This window comes from Gymnodraco acuticeps, unplaced genomic scaffold, assembly GCF_902827175.1.
Source record: "Gymnodraco acuticeps unplaced genomic scaffold, fGymAcu1.1, whole genome shotgun sequence".
Classification (NCBI taxonomy): domain Eukaryota; kingdom Metazoa; phylum Chordata; class Actinopteri; order Perciformes; family Bathydraconidae; genus Gymnodraco; species Gymnodraco acuticeps.
The window spans coordinates 266,798-293,032 of NW_022991289.1; the positions used below are offsets into that span (position 1 = coordinate 266,798).

Here is a 26,235-nt window from a genome sequence, read left to right on the forward strand (position 1 = left end):
TTATGTGTACATACCCCACACAAAGTCATGTTACTTTTACAAAACACAAGCTAACCCTAAACACAGACACATCACTATCTGTATTTATTCATAGGAACAGCACCATCAAGAGGCTAAACAGGAAAATACAACAATATTGACTTCTGTAACCCAAAATGGCCAATCCTGCTGAAGACCTGCCCACTGCCCCGTCCCCTCACCTCTCTCAGCGTGCTACAGTGGAGAGACCCTCCCTGAGGATGTGGACACACGTGCTGGCCTTGTAGCTGAGGATGAGTTATATACACAAATATTGAAGGAGGGGATGTCCACGTTGTCTTGTCTCTTGCTTGTTGTTGTTGGAAACATTTGATGCAGTATTATTCATTATTACTAAATTCATTTATAGTACAGTTTTTTATTTTAGATTTTTCATCCCAACATTTTTTTGAAATGTGCCAGTTGATAATATTGTTTTTATAACCTTTTTCTTCGTGGTCGGATGGGTATTAATAAGATGAAATATATAGATTGATAGTCCACATGAATCTTTCTATGCCAATTTCATTTTTCACATGATGCTAAACCCTGGTTTTCATAATCTTCTAGAAAGCACAGCAATCGACTCAACTCGGACTGATTGCCCACTACTACATTTTCTGTTACCTTGGTAATGGTATAAAAAACGAGTTGAATTTATGAAAATCGTATTGATTATAAATATAACCAATAACATTTCTATTTGCATGACAATAACATCTGCTAAAAGTGTTCCTTAATCAATTCTCAGTTAGAAAAGTGTCTGTACAGTGAGCTGAATTGACTTAACATTACTTGATTGTTTTTTCCATTAGAATGTACAGGGTGTGTTTCCATCCACAGCGTCACACTGTTAAAGGTGTTTCACCAGTCTGTTAACACCAGTTTAACAAATCAAGCTAGAGGCCTGAGTGATGTTTGACAACTACAGACTGGCAGGACTGGAAAACAACACATTTGATACTCAACAGTTGTCATCTCTTACAAGAATTAGGAAACGTGATACATTAGACAGCTGGTCTATAGACAGGCATTCATTTTCCAGCCAGGGATCCTGATGCAGTTTCAGGGAGGAAAGGCTTCAGCCTGCCTTGGCTAGTGCATGTTGGGATACTTCAGGCAGAATCTGTCGAATGTATCGTATATGGCCTGTCTGAAAAACAAACAGATATGCAATCAATTCTAAGAACAACAACACAAAATGTAGCACGATACACAGTCTGGGTTTACATTTGAATTCGTTTTTTACCGTTCAACAGAAATTGCACCCCAAGTTTGACAGCACCAGTGTTATTTCCGTCAAAGAAAACTATGACGAAAAATGTTCGTCAACGACCTTTTTTTACATGACTAAAGACGAGACGATGATGAGCTAAAAATAGATTATTGATAATAAAAACTAAGACGAAATGTATATTTTGTTTTCGTTGACGAGATCAGAGTGTAGGAATACTCTGTTACAGTAAAAGTACTGCATTCAAAATGTTCCTCAAGTAAAAGTAGAAAAGTATTCTCATCAAAATATAGTGAAAGTAGCGACAGTAAAAGTAGTCGTTGTGCAGATTGGTCCATTTCAGAATAATATATATGATATGTTTTATAATGCAGGGTTCATACACTTTTTCACCAATGATTTTCAATGACTTTTCCAGGACTTCTCCATGACCTTTACCTAATTTTCCATGACCAAAAAAATGACTCTCTCAGCGTACCACTGGAAATGGTTTATTTGAACATGGAACAGGAAGATAAGGTCTGCATCTGAAACATGTTGTGCCTATCTAAAACAAATCAAATAGGCTTACTAGCTTCTACGCGCTAAAGCAACTCAAATCTCACCAGCAAAACACCTCGTCAGTTAAATGCCATTTTACGTTTCATTACTATACGATACAGTATTTATTATCATTATAGGATTACTATTTTGGCGATTAGATAAAATATAAATTATATTTGATGCAAGTTTAGTTACATTTCCATGACTTTTCCAAAACTTTGGGAAAAATATTGTTTTCCAAAACTTTCCCAGGGCCTGGAATTAGCTTTTTGAATTTCCATGACTTTTCCAGGTTTTTAATGACCGTAAGAACCCTGTTAATGATTGATCATGAAAGTGTTCTCAAAGCTGGTAAAGGTGCAGCTAGTTTGAATGACTTTGTATACTGCAGGGTAGCTGGTGGATTTACTCCAGGTGGAACTAAAGTCTGATTCAACACTTGATTATATTTCACATCAGTCATCCACATCTGTGAAGTAACTAAAGGTATTAATACATGTAGTGGAGTAAAAGTACACCATGTACCTCTGAACTGTAGAGGAGTAGAAGTACACAGTAGCAAAATACTTAAATACTCCAGTTAAGTACAAGGACCTCAACATTTTACTCAAGTAGGCTACAGTACAATATAATAACATAATTATATATATTTTATTTATAACTTATATAAATACGACTGAATTAGTTTAAAGAGAGAAAACATTTTGACTAAAATGTAAAGATTGTTCATCGACTAAAACTAGACTAAAACTATGAAGGATAAAAAGGACTAAAATGTGACTAAAACTAATAACCATTTCCGTCTAAAGACTAAATCAAAAATAGCTGCCAAAATGAACACTGGACAGCACATGGTTAATGTGTGATTGAATAACAGCTGTAGCATCCTTAGTGTGCACGTGTTGTTTTTCACAAGCTCTACAACAGGAGGTCTTCAACTATTCAATTGATAAGGTTAGAATATTGATATGATCTCGAGAATAAATGGACTTGACGCGAGCACACTGTTTCTCTGTTAGAGACTCATCACTCTGTCCACTCATGATATACTGTGTTACTGGTGGTGTGTGGACAGACATCGTGTTGGCCTTTAACAAGATGTATTAGGTATCTTTGTCAATTATCTACAGGTAATGGTAATTGTTCAAATTGCCCAACATATGCAAGTTAGCATCCGGCAGTTTCTATGCGCGAGGGACCCGTACTATTACTATTTGTAATTCCATTTGTAATTCAACATGTATATTTTCTACTTTCTAGTCTTTTCAATTGTATTGTACAATGCAATGTCTTTTTATGCTGCTGCAACACAAACATTTACCAAATTAGGATCAATAAAGTACTTCTTATCTTCTTATACATTTTTCTCGTAAGACTTTGGGGTACTCAACATTTCCGGGTTCAGTAACCTGGCAACTAAACTAAAAGGCTCTAATCCCAGCATGACTTGTTCCCACTGGGCAGAGAAAGAAAAGAGTCAAATGTGGCAGGTCTTCACCAATATCACTTATTACTGACCATTAACTCCAACAACATAACGTCAACACATCAGGTCATACTAGGAGGCTCAGAAAGGGGGGAGTGTCACAAGTCAAACTGTTTGTTTTCTGGTGAGCACGAGTTTATCTAGGTACAACCAAACACAGGAACACACCACGTGATACGAGACAACACATATCCTGAGTAGGAGTTTACCTAAAGACACTCTGTTTAAACAGATATGCACTGATGTGTCCTCCATTCAGATATCTGACTTCACACCCGGGCCAGATCTCCTGCAGACTGAGCACTCCTGTTCGGGGGATGTAGGCGTCCTCTTTGGCCTGGACCACGATAATGAGGCTGGGGTCTACAGGGACTGGGACAGTGGGAAGGACAGATCTAATTCAGATGCATGTTGACACGGACAAATATACAGGACATCACGTTTTACAGATGACAGCTCGACTGTCTACATATGTCAAACCTGCAGCAAAAACCTGGGTCTAATATTCAACAGAAACCTTTCTTTTGAAAACCAACTTACATGTGGTTCAATCACCTTTTCATTAACTTAGGATCTTCTAAAATGTATTTCCTCTATCAACCTAATCTTAAGAAGGTCATACATGCTTGTATTTAATGAGGGTTATATTATTGTGATTCATTGTTTTCAGTGTTAAAGGTCACCTATTATTCAAAATCCACTTTCTCAAGTCTTTTATACATTCATATCTGTTTCCTCTGTGTTAAGAGATTCAGAGAGTCTCAGGAACAATGACCGCCTCTCTTCTTGTCCTGATCCATTTCTATAAAAACCTCTCTGAAAATCAGCTGATCAGATTTTGGCCACTTTGTGATGTCACAATGTTTTTATGGGTTGTGTAACTATTAGCCAATAACCACCCAAGGTAACCCCCCCCCCCCCCACCTTATCACCTGAATCACCTCCTAGAGCACCATTATGTTTTTTGTTTTTTTAAACCAATCACTTTTCAAGGGGGCGTGGCCAGCAGCAGCTCATTAGCATTTAAAGCTACAGACCCAGAATCAGCACTTTTGGAACAGGGCTGAAACAGAGGGGATTATGGGAAGCTGCAATGATCTGTTTGGTGTTTAAACCAATCACTTCAGAGACCTGTTCTGTATATATCTGAGACCTGTGATATATTGTTGAAAAAGAGTATAATAGGGGACCTTTAAGCCAAAGACTTTCCCAACTGGGAAAGTGCAACAACTGGTCACAAATGCAGCTGCTCATCTTTTAACAGATAGTAGAAGAAATGATCACATCTACCCAGTTTTTGCAAGTAAGTTATAGAAATTGATAATATTTCACTGTTAACCTCACTTCACGGTTTAGCTCATTTGCTGCAATGTTGCTGTTGGATGTTGCCAAGCGAAACCACAGTTGCCTTTGTTTTGTAAATTGGTTAGGAGCCATTTCAATGTCCCTTAATGATAAAGGACCTGTGATAGTATTATCATAGTGGTTCCTCTGTCCTTTTTATGTTAGGTACTAAACTGAAAAATAGCCTGCGGATCTGCACCTTAAAACTCACCAGAGAAGTTGGCCATGTGTGTGCATTCATCCATCACTCCCTTCATGAAGCTTATAGACTCTCGATGTAATGAGGGTCGAGAGCATTTTGTCGACTCCGTCTTCGTCCCCTGCAGTGGGTTGTTTGCACCTGGGCTTCTATACAAGAAGAGAAGAACATCAGCTTTACAAAGAAAGGTTAAAGGACACAAAACAGTGCAACTTCTGCGACTACGGTTGGAATGTGGACAATAGTTAAGAAATGGCTTGGCCGATCTGGACAGTTTCGGGGGGAGTGGATTTGCGGGTTATTGAGGATGCCGAGTCCATTTCTGACATTTTCAGGATACAAAAATTGCAAATATATTTCTACTCTCTGTGGGCTGATTTTGATACATTTTGGGTTGATTTGGAAGATTTAGGGGACTCTGGATCATTTGGAATTTGACAGATTGTCTATTTATTCATACCATTTGGGGTATCACACTCCTTTAGCATACTTTCAGCTACAGAAACCATTCAAATATAAATATGCAGCCTTTTCAGGACATGATGGGAAACTATTTTCTTTTCATAACTTTTAAAATATTTATATTTATATTAACCTATTTCTTTAACATATAACTCAATGGGCGGAACCTTAAAAATGGCTCTTCTCATGGTGGAAATCTGCAATTGTGTGAATGGGCATGTTTACAGAGGAATCTGGACACACCCTGCCATGAAACCAGAGGGGGGGGGGGGGGGTTATGTTTTGAAAGTGGGTGCTGGTTGAAGCATGCAACATATGAAAGCAGAACAAGAAGAAGGAAAGGTGAGGAGGGAAACGATAGTGGATATAACGTAACATTGTATGCCATGTCCTTAGAAAAGGCAAAGAGTAAAACTCTGTATGTAAATCAATGACCTTGGCAGATATCCGAGGCCACCCCCGCTGGTCCCTGATGATAACACTTGGTCCACGAGTTCAGCCTCGGCCTCCCCTCCAGCTCTGGTGCTCTGACCCACAGACACTCGGACATCCCCAGACGGGCTCAAAGAGTCGTCATTCTTCGCAAATTCTGGAGCCATCTTTAAGGAATCAACCTGATAAAAGCGGACACACAGAGCAAAAGATACAATGTACTTATTATTGCTAATGAGTGTTCATGTAAGTGTTCTGAATTAGGAATTATTTCTCTAGCAGAATCCTTGGTGAGAAATCCAGACATCAAAAACAGAATGTAGACATTTCTAATCCTTCCTTGTATAGTAAGCGATCCTTCAAAAGAGTTCAAGCATAACCTACCCCACAGTACTCCAACAGCTTTATGATCTCTTCTTCATACACTGAGTTTATGGCATACTGCTTCTCCAGCTCCTTCCAGTTCACTGCTTTACTCAGCACGCCCTGCAAACACAGGGAGGGTGGGGGAGATCAGCCAGTGGCTACATTGACCCACCCCCTGTATCTAACAAACTGTGCACATTTGATGTCATGTGACCATAACTTCAGGAAGCACCCATCATTTCTATGTTTCTGTGATGGAGGGAAGCACATGGTAAAGTGGTAAATGTGTTTTTTTCACAATAAACCATGTTCTGTCAAAGCAAATGTATCCAGGTCTGAAAAGATGTATCATAGATGTTGGTTACAAGGTGTAAATGTGAATGTGAATCATTTAGCTAAAGATTAGCATTGAAGACCAAAACAGTCTATGTGCTGGGGACTCGTACTCTACATTTCTAAAATGAAAAGGTACTCAACATTTCCGCGATCGCCCATTTGCAAGTTACACACTAGCTCTCACAATGGTCTGGCTTATTTTGAAGTGTATATATATTTTTCTTGTTGTTCTGAGTTTGTAACTTTATTGTAAATTGCACTTATTGTAGGTCAGCTAATTAAATGTAATAAAAAATAATAATAACACCAACTATAATGTTTGGTTATGATGTCAATTGTAATGCTGCTCTAATAACTGATTTGGTCTATTTGAGATAGAAAGAGTGTTACCGTGGTGAAGACACTTGAGGCAGTGGACCAGGACAAACAGGGAATCAGAGGAATGGGCTTTGGCCAGTTTGTCACCGCCAGGGACGCCATCTACACACAAAGATATGAAAAATAGGATTTTTTGGTGAGATGAGGTATTACAATGGACCCACTGGTATTTGTATGCAAGCTTGCAAGCAAAACATATACTTTCACATATAAAGAAGGTTGCTGGTGATAATGGCTGTCCAGGGTGGCACATGTGCAATAACAAATCATAAGACAGAATGTGTGCTGTTATGATGACTCACATATCCTCCCATGGAGATGCCAGTCATTCCTAGTGGCCAGTACCCTTCTCTCTCCAGCCAACGGAGAAGCACTGTTGACTCCAGGATCAAAGCCCCTCCCATCACAAGTAGGTCTGACACATTCTTTAGACTGGACCGCCTAAGTACTCACAAATAATGTCCCTGTTTACTTAACACTGAAATGAGTCCATTGAAAATATATATCAGTATTTAACCACCACGAGCGCAGCCTTGGCTGTGAGCAGGGGACAGATTCCAACACTCATGAGAAACAAAGCCTCAGACCACACCATAGATGTCTGCAATGACTCCTGTATCACAATCAGGGTTGGGAGGGTAACACTTTACAAATGTATTCCATTACAATTACTAGCTACTCGTAGTAATCAGTAATGTCGTCTGAGTATCACAATATAAAAGTAATGTAACCTGATTCATTTCTGTTACTTTTGGATGACCTCAAATGCAATGCAAATAAATCCAACAGACTTTTCTTTTCTTTTTTCACTTAAAGGTGGGGTAGGTAAGTTTGAGAAACCGGCTCGAGATACACTTTTTGTTATATTCCATGGAATGCTCTTAACATCCCGATAGCAATGAATACCTTTAAGTGCTTTGACAAAAAATCCATAAAGAAATGTCATCTGTGGAAGCCGTAATACTGTAAAAAGCACGACCAATCATCTGAGCCGGCCCTGGCTAAATAACTGGATGGCCTACCTGCCTGTCAGCCTTCCATCTGTGCACAAACTTATCTCGTGCCCTCATTGGTCATGTGCGCGTTCGTGTGTGTTGGAGGAGGGGCTCTGTAAGGAAGTGGCAGATTTGTTCCGGCTGTGTATTTTCAAACTCTAGCGCACTCGAACTGGTTTCTCCAAAATGACATACCCCACCTTTAAGTGTATTATGTAAGAAAAATGTGACCTTATAAAAGAAGAAAACAAGATATTTAGGATCAAAATCGAAAAAGAAAAATGAAAGTAGCCTAAATGAAAAGCAAAAAATAAAATTCAGACTATAGTCCAACTATAATATATAATCCTTAATTAAAACATTAGGGGAATACAGTTTACTTTTTTTTAATCCTAATTACGTAATCCCATTCCATGTAATCTGTTACCCCCCAAACCTGATCACAGTCCACATGTTCATTGTGTTTCATACAACTGTTGCTTTGCCGAATAACTGGCTAAATCATTTTTTTAATAATTGTGTCATCCTGATTGCAACATGAGTCTATTCTGTATAGACAAAGGTTGCTCATCTCTGTATACTACAGTTGGGCTACACTGACTATATCATCCACTGCCATCTGAATGTAGGAGCTGTAGAGATGCGCTGGAGTGTAGCATTAATATCACTTGTTTTCTCCAGGATTTTCCACACCTTGAAAATAACTGCCATTAAGGAAAGGAAGTGAACCTCAATATGTTTGTGGTACAGACAGCTCTATAGTGCATAATAGTCCTGCCTGCCAAAATAGACGAATCATAGAATTGAATGTGTTTAAAAAACACTGATGTTGGAAATTCCATTCTTTTTTTAAATAAGGCTACACAACGACTGAATGTTGTAATTATAATGCTGCACCTGTAAGAACTTAAATATCTACGGATATATTGTTTTTTGATTTCATTTTTAAAGATCTTAATTATCAATATCTTTCTTCACTTTGAAACTCCAGTATCCTGAAGGCTGTACTGTATCAATACAAACACACTACAGCCTGTTGTGTGTCTGATGTTTGCTACATGGTATACCAATCAGCAACCCCCCCCCCCGGACCTTACAAACACTGTTCATATTTCTACCTCTCAGATTTCCCTTATGCCTTCCATAAAGAAGAAGAGCACTCCAATGTAAGCATGATGTTGTGTATGTAGATATCAGATTTGCTTTGTCAGGGTTTTTTATCTCTGTGAAATGATTCCAACTTTTTTGATTTAAGCTTTTCTTTTCCTAAACGGAAAGCTTACTTTTATCTACTTCCGCCTTAAATGTAAAAATGCCAAATTGGTAATCAATCATTCAGGTCATGTGTGTGAATAGAAATGTACTTACAGTTGGTCTTTGGGTTTACGGTAGCCATGTGAAAGATCAGTCAAGGATTAAAACATGTTAACAACAGTTCACTTCTAACTATACTTCTATATATATATTATTATAATATATATTCCACCTCATTTTAGCTCAAAGCGCTGTAGTGATCAAGCAGCCTTTGCTACAAGAATTACCACCTAGCACTCGGATATCTTGACCACTGCTGCTTTGGCTACTGAGTGATTTGTCTCACAAAACAGTTTTAAAAGGAAAAATAAAAAGTGGGAAGCAGATGCGATCAGAAAATAGAAGGATATAATAAGGGCTCTCCAGAAGCAGCGAAGCCATTCCTGCCTCTTTAACCATCGGCCTGGCCATCAGAGTCCGCCGACGCCAGAAGAACTACACACAGAGACACACACAGTCATTAATACTTAGAGAGTCAAAGGAACAGAGAAAGCTGTGTAATGATCCCAGCCGGGCTTTGAAGTGTTGCAAACAAGAAGATGGTAACTTGGCGAATAAATAATACTAAGACCAGGCAAGTCTTTAACTTTCTTTGTTTAATATTGCCATATTAAACTCAAAATCCACAGTAAGACACATGCTAAAAAGCACATCGATAAGAGAAATAAATCAGGACCTCAGGTGCATTACTATTGGCCGTACTGAATCTATCAGTGCCTGCTTGGGGAGATGTGTACACTTCATACACACAAGGTTCAGGTTACGTCGTAGGTAGAGAGTGAAATGTGTAAAGCCTTACATGGTCTCCCGTCCCTGCCAAGTGGATACATACTGGTCTGTTCTTCTGCCACTTCTTAGGGACTATAAACTGGAACCTGAAACAACACAAACACTGTAAAGACACAGAATCCACTCTGTGGCTGAAAGACAGAATGATTCAATCACTCTGTCTTGTTAAAGGCCATATTAATGGTTCTGCCCTGGTTAATGACAGACCAACACTGTGATAAAATGACCTGAAATATATTTAAAATATTCAGATAGTCAACATTATTTGTTTAGAAAAATTGAGAAAAAATAGCACTAGTAAACAAAAACTGCTGTCATTTAAACAACCTTAACTATTTGTCATTACAATTACCCGCGAGAAACGTTGTTATTGTGGTAATTGTCAGGGAAAAACACATTTGGAGACGGAATAATATGGCATAGGACAACAGTAAAAAAAAACTCTGCAGAGATTTGGGTTAAAGACAGAAGAAGGGGGGGCACATTGTTGCTGCCCAATGGGAACGAGTGAGGAAGGGATGCATTGTTCTGTTATAATTATTTATTTATTCAAATGTTAATCATTGGTTGTCCATACTGATCTCGCTTGCTGTCCAGACTGATGTCAACTTTAACACTTCCTCCAGTCTGCACCTTGGACAGGGAATGATGACATCATGGACAGGGAATGATGACATCATGGACAGGGAATGATGACATCATGGACAGGGAATGATGACATCTTGGACAGGGAATGATGACATCATGGACAGGGAATGATGACATCATGGACAGGGAATGATGACATCATGGACAGGGAATGATGACATCATGGACAGGGAATGATGACATCTTGGACAGGGAATGATGACATCATGGACAGGGAATGATGACATCTTGGACAGGGAATGATGACATCATGGACAGGGAATGATGACATCATGGACAGGGAATGATGACATCTTGGACAGGGAATGATGACATCATGGACAGGGAATGATGACATCTTGGACAGGGAATGATGACATCATGGACAGGGAATGATGACATCATGGACAGGGAATGATGACATCATCCCATTTCCATGCACTTCTTGGAGCGTGCCAATTCCTCCATTGAAGTTCTCTCATTTGAATTGCCCTTTTTTGTATGTCTAATAACGTCATTAGTGTTGGACCGGTTGTAATCCTGTTTTGGATTCAACTGGCTCTGCTTATATATTTTGTGGTCGGAATAATACCGTGTGAGACAGGCTGTCTTCGCCGAGCTGAGGTAGACAACATTAAGAAGATCACTTCCATTAGGGTGGAAAGAAGCGCATGGAGGCTCATGTCGCATTTGTTTACAATACATTTCTTTGTGTTTTTTTTGGCGGTTATAAGAGATGAGAAATGGAAGAAAAAGTGAAACCATTGGTGCAGATCGCCATCTTGGGTCATCACACCAGACAGACCCGGGCTGCAGTCGAATAGTCCAAAAATCAACTCCTAAGTTCTAACCCTATCGTCTATTCCTTGACCTCTGAGTGAAACGCCACGGGGTTAAGGGATAGTGGATAGGAGAATTCAAAAGGACTTAGGAGAAGAGACCGCGGTACTTTAGAGAATCCGACTGCACTTTCATTATCTGACGTGTTTATGATGCGCCAGCGGACGTCATGAAGGTGCGTCTGCTGCTGTGGGGAAACTATGGAAACTACAGTTTTCTATACAGCGGACTACAACATGGATGTTTTAATAAGAACGAGGGACTACTGTAAACTCATCTAGAGACTCTGCACCGTGCTCTGATGCTGTTGCTTTATGCTTTATGAACGGGGACAACAGAGAAACATATTCTTCATGACCAAAGTTGGAATTGAAATAAAAATGAAAGTGAAACTTATGCTCGTCACCCTCTCCCTCCGGTCCACATTAATACAAATGATCCCAATACGTATGATTGATGAAAATATCTTAAAATCAATACAAATGTATTTATTATAAACGTTAGTCCTTAACATCTATCACTGTGTATATCACCATTCAAACATCTTTTAAAAGTTGAACAAACCCCACACAGCTCAGTAAAGACTGTGAGATGTTGACTTTATTTGATCATTTCAGTAAAAACTAACGTTCATATTTCTCTTTTTGATTATAATACTGATGAACGTTCAAAACAAAGCACTTTGGCAACTTACCACATACGTTTTAAAATGCTTAATAACTTTCATGATATCATTTCTCGGTTGTTTCCGTGAACGGCCGACTGTTGTGTGACGGCAAATGCTGCGGGTGCAAGGCATTGTGGGGCAGCATTTTCTCCTCTCCTTTAGGTGAGGGAGGTCCAGTGGTTCCTAAGCTAAAGGAGGTTATAAAGGAAGTTTGAAACGTCCTTTCCTATCATGTAGAGAATTCGAACGGCACTTATCATGGCTGCCACTGAGAGACTTCCGGGTCATTTCACTCGGTTAGGAAGGTTCCTAAGCTAAACGGACTATTCGACTGCAGCCCAAGCAACAGGACACAAAGACATGGGCGGCGAAGGACAATTACTAACATATAAACAAATACATTAGGAATTGCATAGAAAGGGATTCGCCTGGGCTTCACTTTATGAAGACATCAATTGGAAACACATTTTTGCTAAATAATAAAGGTAATGAGGTTTCTTTTTAAATTATTTTCCACACAGTATATCCTGCTAAAAAGACACTGCAACGATATGGACTTGATATTGAATATTCCTGTACATTTTTTAATCTATAAGAAAAAAGTATTTGCCATTTATTTTATGAATGTATGTATTGTAGAATGTTTTGGTATTAGCAATATTTTATTAAAAGAAAACGGGACAAAAAGTACAACTCCAGGACAGAGACATTATTATGTCCGTCAAAGCTGATGGTATAGAAGCATTTTGTGCAGTTCATTTTATTTCTAGGGACATTTCCTATCCAAAAAAAGGAGAAGGGCTGACTCCGAACCACATTTTTAAGATTTCAACTAAGAACTAAAACAATATATTAGCACTATAAAAAATGATACAAATATATATATTTTTTTATTTACTTTAAGTGATTTTGTGTTGCTTTGCATGTCTGCAGAGTGTATGATCATCGTTCGTGTATAATCTTGAATAGATGAATAATACATTTTTAAAAAGACATGGGCGGCTGCTGACTCTAGTGCGACACTTGGTGGGTAGAATTAGGTATACCAGTCCGATCTGGTATTTGGCTAAAAGGCAGGTTTGAAAATGTTTACACTAGCCCAACCCTACAGGTCACAGAGACTCTAGGCTTGTTTGAGACAAGCGAGACCGACGCAGACCTGCGCAGTTGCGATGAACGTCTTGCTAGTGCGTTGCATGATGGTTAGTCATTTTGTCCGACTTGCTCTGGAGGCTCGCCTACATGAGACGTTGAAATCTCGCGGGACAAGACGCCCGCAGCCTTGAGAGCGAGGTGCGGCGAGGCGGCGCAGTTCCTCTCCGGGCTGCGGAAGCGAAATGCTTGATGGGAAACGACTCGCTGGTATCTCGAGCTGAGCGCTCATTGGTGGTTTTTACCACGTGCTGGTGATGAAACTCTCCAATCGGCTCGGCAAAAGTTTGTTGTTGTTTTGTGTCAGTTTTACGTCGCCACATCCATTCCCATTTTTCATCATTGTTCCACAATGTTTATCATCATGAAATTAATATCCATATATTTTATACTATACTTGCACTGCTTACCGTTTTCATACTTTATATATCTTAGCATATTCATACACACTGTTCATACTGCTCACAGGCTGCTGTGTATATCTAGTGTATTCATACCCCTCACTGTTTATTCATCATTCAATTCATTCTATATTTTATTCTGTAGATTGTGTACATTACTTTTTGCACTCCTGGTTAGAAGCTAAAGTGCATTTCGTTGTCTCAGTACCTGTAATATGTGCAATAACAATAAAGTTGAATCTAATCTTGAGCAGGAACAAATGTATTTACTCAGTACATATCTGACATTAACGATTAAACACATGTGTGCATTCTTTATAAATGCAAACCAAGTCAAGCCGACTCCGGAGGTGGCGGAATGCACCTTAAAGTTGTTTGCAATCCGCCAAAAAACCGAGAGAAGAAGAAGAAGAAGAAGAAGAAGAAGAAGAAGAAGAAGAAGAAGAAGAAGAAGAAGAAGAATAAGAAGAAGAAAGAAGAAAAGAAGAGAATAGAAGAAGAAGAAGAGAAAAAAAAAGAATAAAGAAATAATAAGAAGAAAATAAATAAAATAAGATAATAAGAATAATAAGATAAGAATAATAATAATACCTACATCATAATAATAATAATACTAATCAATACTACTCCCTCCTCCTCCTCCTCCTCCTCCTCCTCCTCCTCCTCCTCCTCCTCCTCCTCCTCCTCTCCTCCTCCTACGCCTCCTCCTCCCTCCTCCTCCTCCTCCTCCTGCCTCCTCATCACTCCGCCTACTCCTCCTCCTCCTCTCCTCCTCCTCCTCATCCTCCTCCTCCTCCTCCTCCTCACTCTCCTCCTCCTCTCCATCGTTCCTCCTCCTCCTCCTCCTCCGCCTCCTCCGCCGAAGAAGAAGAAGAAGAAAGCGACTCCGAGCTGTCCGACTTCAGGCGAGCTTTTTGAGACCTCCCCCGGCTGCGATCGGCTATTCTCGTCTACTTTCGAGGCGAGCCGCAGCTCGTCTCAAACAAGCCTACTATGAGAAGCAGACACCCACTCACCACCTCTGAAGCATCAGACTGAGGTTGTGGTCTTATAATCAATATGTAGCAAATGTACATTTAAGTGTGTCACTGATGTGATATTTAAATGGTCTAAAAATGTGTTACATTTAATGTCAGGATTTGTGCATATTCTGTACATTAGAAGCCCATCCATAGAAGTAGAGGAAGTCATCATGTCTGTACCTGGCTTTGACAGCCTCTGGAGGCAGGATTCCAGGAACCAGGTGCTCCAGAGGAGAAATGAAGAACCCTTCATGGATCTGATAGCCAGTGTGCTCCTCTGTCTGGACACGAAGGAACAAACACACCTATCTATTAGCATCCAAAAACTGTTATTCTAGTGCGCACTGAAGAGAGAACAGATGGAGTACCTTATTGATGTGAACGGGATAGTCCTCAGGCACCAGAGACCCGCACCGCTCTCTGTCACCAATGTACTTACGGAACTCAAAGATTCTATAAAACACAAACAGAAGAGAGAAGAGCACAGCATCAGTACAGAACCATCTGATTCATCACTGGTTCCCCAGGAGCACTGATCTGTTTAATACAGTAGAATATATACTCAGAGGAAACTGATTGTATGGATGCATATCAACTTACAATGCCAACAACTCTTCTAAAGTGCATCTTGGCGGCGATTTGATAAAATATTAAATGTTAAAGGGGATCTAATATGTTCATTTACAGGTTCATATCAGTATGTAGTGTCTCTACTTTAAAGAGTCCTCTCCTGCTGATGTTCAGGTGTATATCAGTATGTAGTGTCTCTACTTTAAAGAGTCCTCTCCTGCTGATGTTCAGGTGTATATCAGTATGTAGTGTCTCTACTTTAAAGAGTCCTCTCCTGCTGATGTTCAGGTGTATATAAGTATGTAGTGTCTCTACTTTAAAGAGTCCTCTCCTGCTGATGTTCAGGTGTATATCAGTATTTAGTGTCTCTACTTTAAAGAGTCCTCTCCTGCTGATGTTCAGGTGTATATCAGTATGTAGTGTCTCTACTTTAAAGAGTCCTCTCCTGCTGATGTTCAGGTGTATATCAGTGTAGTGTCTCTACTTTAAAGAGTCCTCTCCTGCTGATGTTCAGGTGTATATCAGTATGTAGTGTCTCTACTTTAAAGAGTCCTCTCCTGCTGATGTTCAGGTGTATATCAGTATGTAGTGTCTCTACTTTAAAGAGTCCTCTCCTGCTAATGTTCAGGTGTATATCAGTATTCAGTGTCTCTACTTTAAAGAGTCCTCTCCTGCTGATGTTCAGGTGTATATCAGTATGTAGTGTCTCTACTTTAAAGAGTCCTCTCCTGCTGATGTTCAGGTGTATATCAGTATGTAGTGTCTCTACTTTAAAGAGTCCTCTCCTGCTGATGTTCAGGTGTATATCAGTATGTAGTGTCTCTACTTTAAAGAGTCCTCTCCTGCTGATGTTCAGGTGTATATCAGTATGTAGTGTCTCTACTTTAAAGAGTCCTCTCCTGCTGATGTTCAGGTGTATATCAGTATGTAGTGTCTCTACTTTAAAGAGTCCTCTCCTGCTGATGTTCAGGTGTATATCAGTATGTAGTGTCTCTACTTTAAAGAGTCCTCTCCTGCTGATGTTCAGGTGTATATCAGTATGTAGTGTCTCTACTTTAAAGAGTCCTCTCCTGCTGATGTTCAGGTGTATATCAGTATGTAGTGCCTCTACTTTAAAGAGTCCTCTCCTGCTGATGTTCAGGTGTATATCAGTATGTAGTGCCTCTACTTTAAAGAGCCCTCTCCTGCTGATGTTCAGGTGTATATCAGTATGTAGTGTCCCTACTTTAAAGAGTCCTCTCCTGTTGATGTTCAGGTGTATATCAGTATGTAGTGTCTCTACTTTAAAGAGTCCTCTCCTGCTGATGTTCAGGTGTATATCAGTATGTAGTGTCTCTACTTTAAAGAGTCCTCTCCTGCTGATGTTCAGGTGTATATCAGTATGTAGTGTCTCTACTTTAAAGAGTCCTCTCCTGCTGATGTTCAGGTGTATATCAGTATGTAGTGTCTCTACTTTAAAGAGTCCTCTCCTGCTGATGTTCAGGTGTATATCAGTATGTAGTGTCTCTACTTTAAAGAGTCCTCTCCTGCTGATGTTCAGGTGTATATCAGTATGTAGTGTCTCTACTTTAAAGAGTCCTATCCTGCTGATGTTCAGGTGTATATCAGTATGTAGTGTCTCTACTTTAAAGAGTCCTCTCCTGCTGATGTTCAGGTGTATATCAGTATGTAGTGTCTCTACTTTAAAGAGTCCTCTCCTGCTGATGTTCAGGTGTATATCAGTATGTAGTGTCTCTACTTTAAAGAGTCCTCTCCTGCTGATGTTCAGGTGTATATCAGTATGTAGTGCCTCTACTTTAAAGAGTCCTCTCCTGCTGATGTTCAGGTGTATATCAGTATGTAGTGTCTCTACTTTAAAGAGTCCTCTCCTGCTGATGTTCAGGTGTATATCATTATGTAGTGTCTCTACTTTAAAGAGTCCTCTCCTGCTGATGTTCAGGTGTATATCAGTATGTAGTGCCTCTACTTTAAAGAGTCCTCTCCTGCTGATGTTCAGGTGTATATCAGTATGTAGTGTCTCTACTTTAAAGAGTCCTCTCCTGCTGATGTTCAGGTGTATATCAGTATGTAGTGTCTCTACTTTAAAGAGTCCTCTCCTGCTGATGTTCAGGTGTATATCAGTATGTAGTGTCTCTACTTTAAAGAGTCCTCTCCTGCTGATGTTCAGGTGTATATCAGTATGTAGTGTCTCTACTTTAAAGAGTCCTCTCCTGCTGATGTTCAGGTGTATATCAGTATGTAGTGTCTCTACTTTAAAGAGTCCTCTCCTGCTGATGTTCAGGTGTATATCAGTATGTAGTGTCTCTACTTTAAAGAGTCCTCTCCTGCTGATGTTCAGGTGTATATCAGTATGTAGTGTCTCTACTTTAAAGAGTCCTCTCCTGCTGATGTTCAGGTGTATATCAGTATGTAGTGTCTCTACTTTAAAGAGTCCTCTCCTGCTGATGTTCAGGTGTATATCAGTATGTAGTGTCTCTACTTTAAGAGTCCTATCCTGCTGATGTTCAGGTGTATATCAGTATGTAGTGTCTCTACTTTAAAGAGTCCTCTCCTGCTGATGTTCAGGTGTATATCAGTATGTAGTGTCTCTACTTTAAAGAGTCCTCTCCTGCTGATGTTCAGGTGTATATCAGTATGTAGTGTCTCTACTTTAAAGAGTCCTCTCCTGCTGATGTTCAGGTGTATATCAGTATGTAGTGCCTCTACTTTAAAGAGTCCTCTCCTGCTGATGTTCAGGTGTATATCAGTATGTAGTGTCTCTACTTTAAAGAGTCCTCTCCTGCTGATGTTCAGGTGTATATCATTATGTAGTGTCTCTACTTTAAAGAGTCCTCTCCTGCTGATGTTCAGGTGTATATCAGTATGTAGTGCCTCTACTTTAAAGAGTCCTCTCCTGCTGATGTTCAGGTGTATATCAGTATGTAGTGTCTCTACTTTAAAGAGTCCTCTCCTGCTGATGTTCAGGTGTATATCAGTATGTAGTGTCTCTACTTTAAAGAGTCCTCTCCTGCTGATGTTCAGGTGTATATCAGTATGTAGTGTCTCTACTTTAAAGAGTCCTCTCCTGCTGATGTTCAGGTGTATATCAGTATGTAGTGTCTCTACTTTAAAGAGTCCTCTCCTGCTGATGTTCAGGTGTATATCAGTATGTAGTGTCTCTACTTTAAAGAGTCCTCTCCTGCTGATGTTCAGGTGTATATCAGTATGTAGTGTCTCTACTTTAAAGAGTCCTCTCCTGCTGATGTTCAGGTGTATATCAGTATGTAGTGTCTCTACTTTAAAGAGTCCTCTCCTGCTGATGTTCAGGTGTATATCAGTATGTAGTGTCTCTACTTTAAAGAGTCCTCTCCTGCTGATGTTCAGGTGTATATCAGTATGTAGTGTTTCTACTTTAAGAGTCCTCTCCTGCTGATGTTCAGGTGTATATCAGTATGTAGTGTCTCTACTTTAAAGAGTCCTATCCTGCTGATGTTCAGGTGTATATCAGTATGTAGTGTCTCTACTTTAAAGAGTCCTCTCCTGCTGATGTTCAGGTGTATATCAGTATGTAGTGCCTCTACTTTAAAGAGTCCTCTCCTGCTGATGTTCAGGTGTATATCAGTATGTAGTGTCTCTACTTTAAAGAGTCCTCTCCTGCTGATGTTCAGGTGTATATCATTATGTAGTGTCTCTACTTTAAAGAGTCCTCTCCTGCTGATGTTCAGGTGTATATCAGTATGTAGTGCCTCTACTTTAAAGAGTCCTCTCCTGCTGATGTTCAGGTGTATATCAGTATGTAGTGTCTCTACTTTAAAGAGTCCTCTCCTGCTGATGTTCAGGTGTATATCAGTATGTGGTGTCTCTACTTTAAAGAGTCCTCTCCTGCTGATGTTCAGGTGTATATCAGTATGTAGTGTCTCTACTTTAAAGAGTCCTCTCCTGCTGATGTTCAGGTGTATATCAGTATGTGGTGTCTCTACTTTAAAGAGTCCTCTCCTGCTGATGTTCAGGTGTATATCAGTATGTGGTGTCTCTACTGGGACATGTCTCCATGCTTTAATGTTCAGAAAGCTCTTTATTTTTCTCATACTGCCTGTGCTGCAGCACCTCTTTTCACCCTCTGTCTGAAACCAGCTTTGCAGACCACAACTACCTATAAAACACAACTGCAAAGGGGAAACCCCAAAAAGAATAAAAGGGCCTCTTTAAAGAAAAGAATAGTCTGATAGACTGGGTTTTATTTAGGCACAAATGACACTACACAGTCTTTGACAACATTCTCTTTATCTTATAATAAGCAGCTTATATTTAAGCCTAGTCACAACTTTAAGATACAGGAGCTACTGTGGCTCATAAACCAGGCATAGAGAGGGGCTGACTATAAATGTGTGTCCTCTAAATATTCAATTACCCACCCAAAGCTTAAATACTAGACAGCATCTGAAAGACGATTTATTTATGGCAAAACTCCGACACACCTCCAACAAAAGCAGAAACAAAAAAATAACTGGAGATATGTTCTTTTCACAGTTCCCCGCTGAATAATTAAGTAAATACTGAAATGAAATCCATTGTCACTGAAACATCTGAAATATAATGCAAGGTAAACAAGGCCTTGAAAAAATGCAGTTCTCTGATGTTACCTCTTGAGGTCTTCAGGCTTCCCCCATCCCCCAATGAAGAGTTTGGAGAGGAGCAGTCTCCTGTAAAAGACATCCAGTCGGCTTACACCCATGGACCAGCCCCTTGCATCTGCACAGAGACACACATTTATTTAGAGAGCATGCATATCGTAAACCCTTTTACATCACGATTCCAATCTATTATCAGGGAAATCCAATCAAGGTGCGTGCTATGGATAGTGAGTTTACTGATTATTAGTCACTGAAAATTAAGTGTGTATCTTCTGTGTGAAGAGGGGGGGAGAAGACCATAGATAGACTGTATAGAGTAGACTTTGTCTAGCAGGGGCTTTGGCGATCCCCAGGCTCGGCAATCAACACGTCAAAGCGTCCTTGGGCCAGAAGCTGTCAGATCCTGGACAGCAGTTATTTAGCAGTTCATTGCTTAACCGTAATATCTCACAGGAAAACCAAGCTGTGGTGTTCTTAAGCTGCTCGCTCGTGGTAGGCTGCAGGTTTTGTCAGACACGTAGAAAAGAAAATACTGGGAGAATAGCTCATTCTGCTTTTGATTTTGAATAGCATAGTTGAAAGCTCATTAGGATCAGTCCCTGTCTTGTAAAATGAAGTGTTGTCGAGAAACTTTAAAACAGTTGTTTTAAGTAGAACTTTTAACAGTTTCTATGTTAATCTACTCAGATAGATTCTGCCTCTTAATCTGCACTGTCCCCTTTCCTGTAACAATGTACATTTCCCCGCTGTTCGAAAAATAAAGAAACTTCTGAATCTATTCAAGTAAAAGTACCTCAAAATTGTACTCAAGTTAAGACTTAATTAAAAACAAATTAAACATTTAGTATGTAAAGTACTAAATGTACTTGAAGCTGGTCAGTTAGATATAAAGGATTTATGATGTGGTAACACAATAAGAATGTGTGCTACGATAGTACATAATTAAAATCAGAACACATGATGACATATTAAAAACATTACAAAAAGGGCAACATTAAAGTATTATATATATTGACATTGGAGGTGATGCGTCCTTGATTGTTTTCAACTATGGTAAAATAATTTGCCATTGCTTTGGCTACAGTAAGCGACTCTTTCAGTGGGAACTGTATAATGTATAAAGCACGTGCCCTGTCATGACTCAGATATTGACTCGTGCTTCTTGGCAGTCACCTGGACACTGGTTGGCCACGTGCACGTCTACTGTGTGCGGTCACACTTAGCTTAGAATTTTGTGGTAGCATTCAGATACGATGGAACTGTCCCGTTAACCCTGCACTGATGAGGAGTAGCGGGACGTACAGATACGCCATTTATATGGATGTAGTAAGGCAACGTTACAAAGCAGACAGTTATCAGAGTACTCAAAATGATAACGCGTAACAATTATATTTGTGACCTTTGTTATGCAATGTAACATCTCTGTAATATGACACCACATAGCACAATTCCGCTCTGAGTAAGGCTAAAAACTGTCCGTGGATGAACTGAGCTAAAGTAGGGAGCTAACGTAGCCTTGGTGATTGTTTGTTTTAGACCAGCTAACAGAATAACACCCGGACACACACACAGATAGTTGACAGAAATAGTAATGTTACACTACCTCAGGCTATACGCGTCTGTGTGTTATCCTTGTGGATTTGCTCGCACTCCTAGCTAACAGCTACCGTCCAGAGGGCGAATGACTGGACCAGACCAAGCCCCCCGGAAGTGCGCCGGACTCTGATGAGAATATTCGTTGTGGCCAAACGGCGGTACTACACTTCCGTTAGGTTGCTGGGTCCAGAAACACTTTTTCCCATTGACTTACATTGGGAAAGAGTGGTCTGTAAATCGTTGGATACTTTTTTTTAAACTAAATAAACTACCCAGTATGAACGTTTGTATAGCCCTTATTAAAAACATTCGGTCCTCAAGTTGTAAAATGTGCTAATAACATTATTCTGAGAGTTATTTCCCTCGGCATTATGAACGCGCATCTAACCCACGGGACCGCACCGCCCGGGACGTTCATGTTAGGTGTTCAGACAGTACTATGAGTACTACATGCGTTTTACCTTTACCCATGGATACCCAATAAGAACGGATCCATATCGCCTTACTGCTAGCCCACGGAGCTGTAATAATGGATATATTGCACATGTTTGCTGTAATTCATCATTTGTAAAATATTATAGCCTACTACATGGGCTGGGCTGTATGATGTAAATCGTGTACCGTAAATGTTGTATTAAATAAAGTTAATATTACCGACGTAGATTAACGTCCCTGTAGCTTCGTATTGTACTAAGAAGCTTATTGCACTGTATATATATTGATGTATGTATAAATATATGTATATGTATGTATATATATGTATATGTATGTATATGTATATATATATATATATATATGTATATATATATATATACATATATATATATATATAGTTTGGGACATTTGTTTTGCCAGTGATAACATGTAATAACAGTGATAACAGGCCTTCCATCACTTGCACCTCTCCTTTGCCTCTACAGGTATTTGACTGTGGGCCGTCATACCTGTCAAATAACATGACCACACATTTAATTTCTTGTTTTCTATATATATATATAATATGTGCCAAACACACGGGTCAATGCAGGTGCATTTCAAAAAGTGAAGATCTGTAATGAGGACCCAGCTCTGAAGAATAACACAAAGTGTTATAACCTAAAGCAAAACAAATGTCCCAAACTACAGGAAGTACTTGAGGAGTAGTGGAAACAAGACTACACTGTGCATGTTTGTGAGCAACTACATTGTCACTGCTGCCCCACAGAGACTACACTCAGGATTTGACGAAGGGGAGGAGGTGAAGAGCATCTGCACAGCAGGAGTCAGCAGTTTGACATCACTGTACAGTGATCAGGAGACACAAGGATGGAGCTCCATGCCATACATCTTGCAGAGTCATATTCCCGCATCATTGTGAGGTCTGATGGCACAGGTGTGGAAGTACTGTTCATATATTATGCAAGCAAATACATGTTTGGTTCATCTCTAGTGTACATGCATGCAGGCCATGGAATGAGAGAGAGATATGTCCCCATCAACACCATACAGTATGTGAGAACATTGGAAAATACATAATAATAATAAATTGTATTTGTAAAGCATTGCTAAAAGCAATCCCAAAGTGCTACAGGAGGCGTAAGAAACAAACAAAAATAAACAAAAGTTTAATCAAAGGCTTTTTTAAAGAAAGGTTTTTAGGCCTTTCTTAAATGCGTCAGTGGTCTGTGGAGTCCTCAGGTGGTCTGGGAGGGAATTCCACAGGCGAGGAGCAGCTGCACAGAAAGCTCGATCCCCCATTGTGCGGAGTTTGGTCCTCGGGGGGCGAAGCCGATGGTTGGTTGTGGAATGGAGGTTGCGTGTGGAGATTTGTGATGCGAGTAGTTCTTTTAGGTATGAAGGAGCATTCCCGTGGATGCACTGATGGGCGAGTAGTGAGATCTTGTATTCAATCCTGAATGAGACAGGAAGCCAGTGGAGGGAATGAAGGACGGGTGTGATGTGGTTGTACTTTCTCACCCTCATCAGGATCCTACCGGCACTGTTCTGTAAATATTGGAGCTTCTGAAGGTTCCTGCTAGGAGTCCCGCTAGGAGTCCCACTAGGAGTCCCGCTAGGAGTCCCGATGAGGAGAGCGTTACAATAGTCAAGCCTTGAGGAAACGAAGGCATGGACCAGTTGTTCAGCATCTGACAGGAGTTTTGCAATGTTCCTGAGGTGGTAGTAGGAGGTTTTGCACAGGTGTTTGATGTGGGTGTCAAAGGTCAGATGTCGGTCCAATCTTACACCCAGGTTGGTAACTGATGTGGAGAGGGGTATGTTTTGGCCAGAAAAGGTGATGTGGGTTATGGGGGATGACTGGACCTGGTTTGGGGTGCCAACTAAAATAGCTTCTGTTTTGGAGCTATTAAGCTGCAGGAAGTTTTGTTGCGTCCAAGCCTTTATCTCCTCGATGCAGGTGTTAAAGGATGTTGATGGGAAAGGTGACGATGATGGTGACAGTGAGGATGCATGTGGGATAGGGTCTGTCTTTATATATAGCTGTGTGTCATCAACGTAGCAATGGAATGATATTCCATGCTGGCTGATGACACGGTCAAGGGGCAGAGTGTACAGGGTGAACAGAGTGGGCCCGAGGACCGATCCTTGAGGGACACCATAGGTGACAGGGTGTGTCTGGGACCTCGCACCTCCCAAGGAGTCGTACCCTGTTCTTCCAGACAGGTAGGACTGGAACCAGCTCAGGGCGGAGTCAGAGTCCGATGGTGTATTGGAGGCGCTGAAGGAGGATGTTATGGCCGACAGTGTCGAATGCTGCAGTCAGATCCAGGAGAATGAGGAGAGATGGGGAACCAGGTTCAGCTTACATCAGCAGGTCGTTTGTGACCCTGACCAGAGTTGTTTCAGTGCTGTGGGCGGAACGGAAACTGGACTGGAATTTCTCAAAAAGGCTGTTTAGTTGGAGATGGTCCTGAAGCTGGGCGGCAACTACAATGATGTCTACCAGCATGTCATGCACTCACTGGCTGTGGCACAACAAGTAGTTTGTACAGAATAGGGAAGACAACAGCATTCACCAAACTCAAGACCCATCTCAGCGAGCTCAAAGATCTGGCCCATTTTGGACTCTCTGCCAGCTTGGAAGAGTCTTTGCCAGTCGCAAGAGAATTTGCGCTTCTGCTATATGGAAAAAAGGAAATTGGACTGATGTGCACACACTTGGATGAACTGAGGTTCATAATTGCATCAACAACAGATGCAGCCTCGGAAAATCTGCCGCCAACAGAGGATACATTTCAACAACATGTGCAAAGAGCAATGTTTCAGACAGCGATATGGTGTCCCAGCCCGAACCCAAACCCTTGTTATGGAGTCCTGTTGGCAAGGGGTGGATTGTCAGAGATGGGGCCATTCAACCAGTGCTATTTGCAAAACCCCAGCACCTACAGAAGTGAGAGACATTACTCACTTGTATTGCAAAGATGCAAAGTGTGGAGAGAGTGGAAAGTGCCAGTGCCTCTCTGTTGGCCTTCCCTGTACGGAGTTCTGCACCTGCTGTGCAGAATGTCAAAATGTGTCCCCTAACGTTTCTGAGGAACCTGACATTTAACATTATATTCTAGTATCTATATACTTGACCTCTCACAGAATTATTTGATGATTTGTATACTGTACGTTGAATTAAGGTTCAGGTTTCAATAAAACCTGTACTATTTACACCTATGTTTTAGAGGCTTGCCATTTAGAACTAATACACTTTATTGTATTGGGTTACTCATATTCTGACTATTTGGTGATGTAGTTCAGCCACCTGGTATTTCCCTCTTCAAATATAATGACCATCAGAGTGAGCATTCTTAACTTATAGGCTATTGTGCCACTTCTCCCCCATTTGGAGTTTGACTGTCTCAGAGAAGAGGTAGGCCTATGTCTAAAGAAATCTCATTTGCAATAGAACTGTACCAGATATTTCCATACAACTACTGGTTAGTGTTCAATAGCACCCTAGACAATTCAGTAATGGTATATTTTTTAGGGATTAGTTTTTCTGATAAATGAGAGAAAAGTGATGGAGTCCTATGTTCCTATCACCAAAAAGTACAATTTCCGTCTAAACTAAAGCTAAGTTTACAGGGCTATAATTCAGTATTTATTTAGTTAAATAATTGTCTGACTATTTGGTGATGTAGGACAGCCACCTGGTTCATACCTCAGCAAATCTGAAGAGGAAAAGAGTGATAATTCTCAAGTTATGTCACCTTTCCCACATTCGGCTCGTCTAATTTGGCTCTTTTTCAGGGATTTGGGTAGTTCTAAAGAACAATCAAAAAAAAATGTATTCCCCCAAAATAAAATTTGACAACAATCAATTTCATTAATAGGAGGCCCTAAAGATAGGAGAAATCATTGTTGTCATTTGTTCTACCTCGGGTAGGGGTATCTCTAAATCTGAGGGCCCTTCCTGCTAGACTAGTGATACACGGTCAATCGAGGTTTGGTGGTTGTGGGAACATAAGTAATTATTTCCAAAATATTAGCAATATATATGTTAATAGAAACATAGCTACAATAATTAGCTTTTATTTTATGAAAATCTAGTAGGCTAATGTTTTTTTCTAGATGTTATCCTTTTAGAGCAGACTGTAGCGGATTATTACAGATGCAATCCATCTGCAGTACAGCAGGCGATGGCTCTGATAATATACATTCACATCTTAATTGCCCAGACAAATTGGGTTAGTGTTACCTCTCGTTAGTCCATTGCTGCCTCAGTGCTGACTTTCCCCCCAACATATAGCAGACTTATGTGGATTAGCTTAATGTAAATCGTTTTTAAATCTAATTATGGGCAGTAGATTGGTTAAATTATCTGCTGTGTGATTTAACTTTGCTGTGGATTAGGTCAGAAGAGAT

General features: G+C 40.2%; 1 protein-coding gene across 2 annotated transcripts; it reads right to left on the reverse strand.

Annotated features, from left to right (window-relative positions):
• Positions 1-51: 51 nt before the first annotated feature.
• Positions 52-21,518, reverse strand: abhd18 (abhydrolase domain containing 18). Of its 2 annotated transcripts, XM_034240057.1 has the most exons (14): positions 21,392-21,518; positions 19,798-19,906; positions 14,974-15,058; positions 14,786-14,886; positions 9,907-9,982; positions 9,458-9,542; positions 9,162-9,189; positions 7,101-7,239; positions 6,811-6,900; positions 6,103-6,204; positions 5,722-5,900; positions 4,837-4,973; positions 3,491-3,653; positions 68-1,171 (listed from the first exon to the last, which is right to left on the reverse strand). In XM_034240057.1, exons 2-14 carry the CDS (start codon positions 19,887-19,889, stop codon positions 1,114-1,116), a joined length of 1,335 nt encoding a protein of 444 aa, XP_034095948.1. In that variant the 5' UTR covers positions 19,890-19,906; positions 21,392-21,518; the 3' UTR covers positions 68-1,113. The 2 variants fall into 2 exon arrangements, with proteins under 2 accessions (XP_034095949.1, XP_034095948.1); XM_034240058.1 differs by lacking the exon at positions 3,491-3,653 and having other exon boundaries at positions 52-1,171.
• Between the last annotated feature and the right edge of the window lie 4,717 nt (positions 21,519-26,235).

Excerpts from the sequence above, each read along its gene's own strand:
- abhd18 (XM_034240057.1), bottom strand. The coding sequence starts at position 19,889 with ATGGGTGTAAGCCGACTGGATGTCTTTTACAGGAGACTGCTCCTCTCC. Across the intron at positions 9,983-14,785 it reads CCAGAGGCTGTCAAAGCCAG|GTTCCAGTTTATAGTCCCTA; the intron begins GTACAGACATGA and ends GTGTTGTTTCAG. Across the intron at positions 6,901-7,100 it reads GCATCTCCATGGGAGGATAT|ATGGCGTCCCTGGCGGTGAC; the intron begins GTGAGTCATCAT and ends CTTTGTGTGTAG.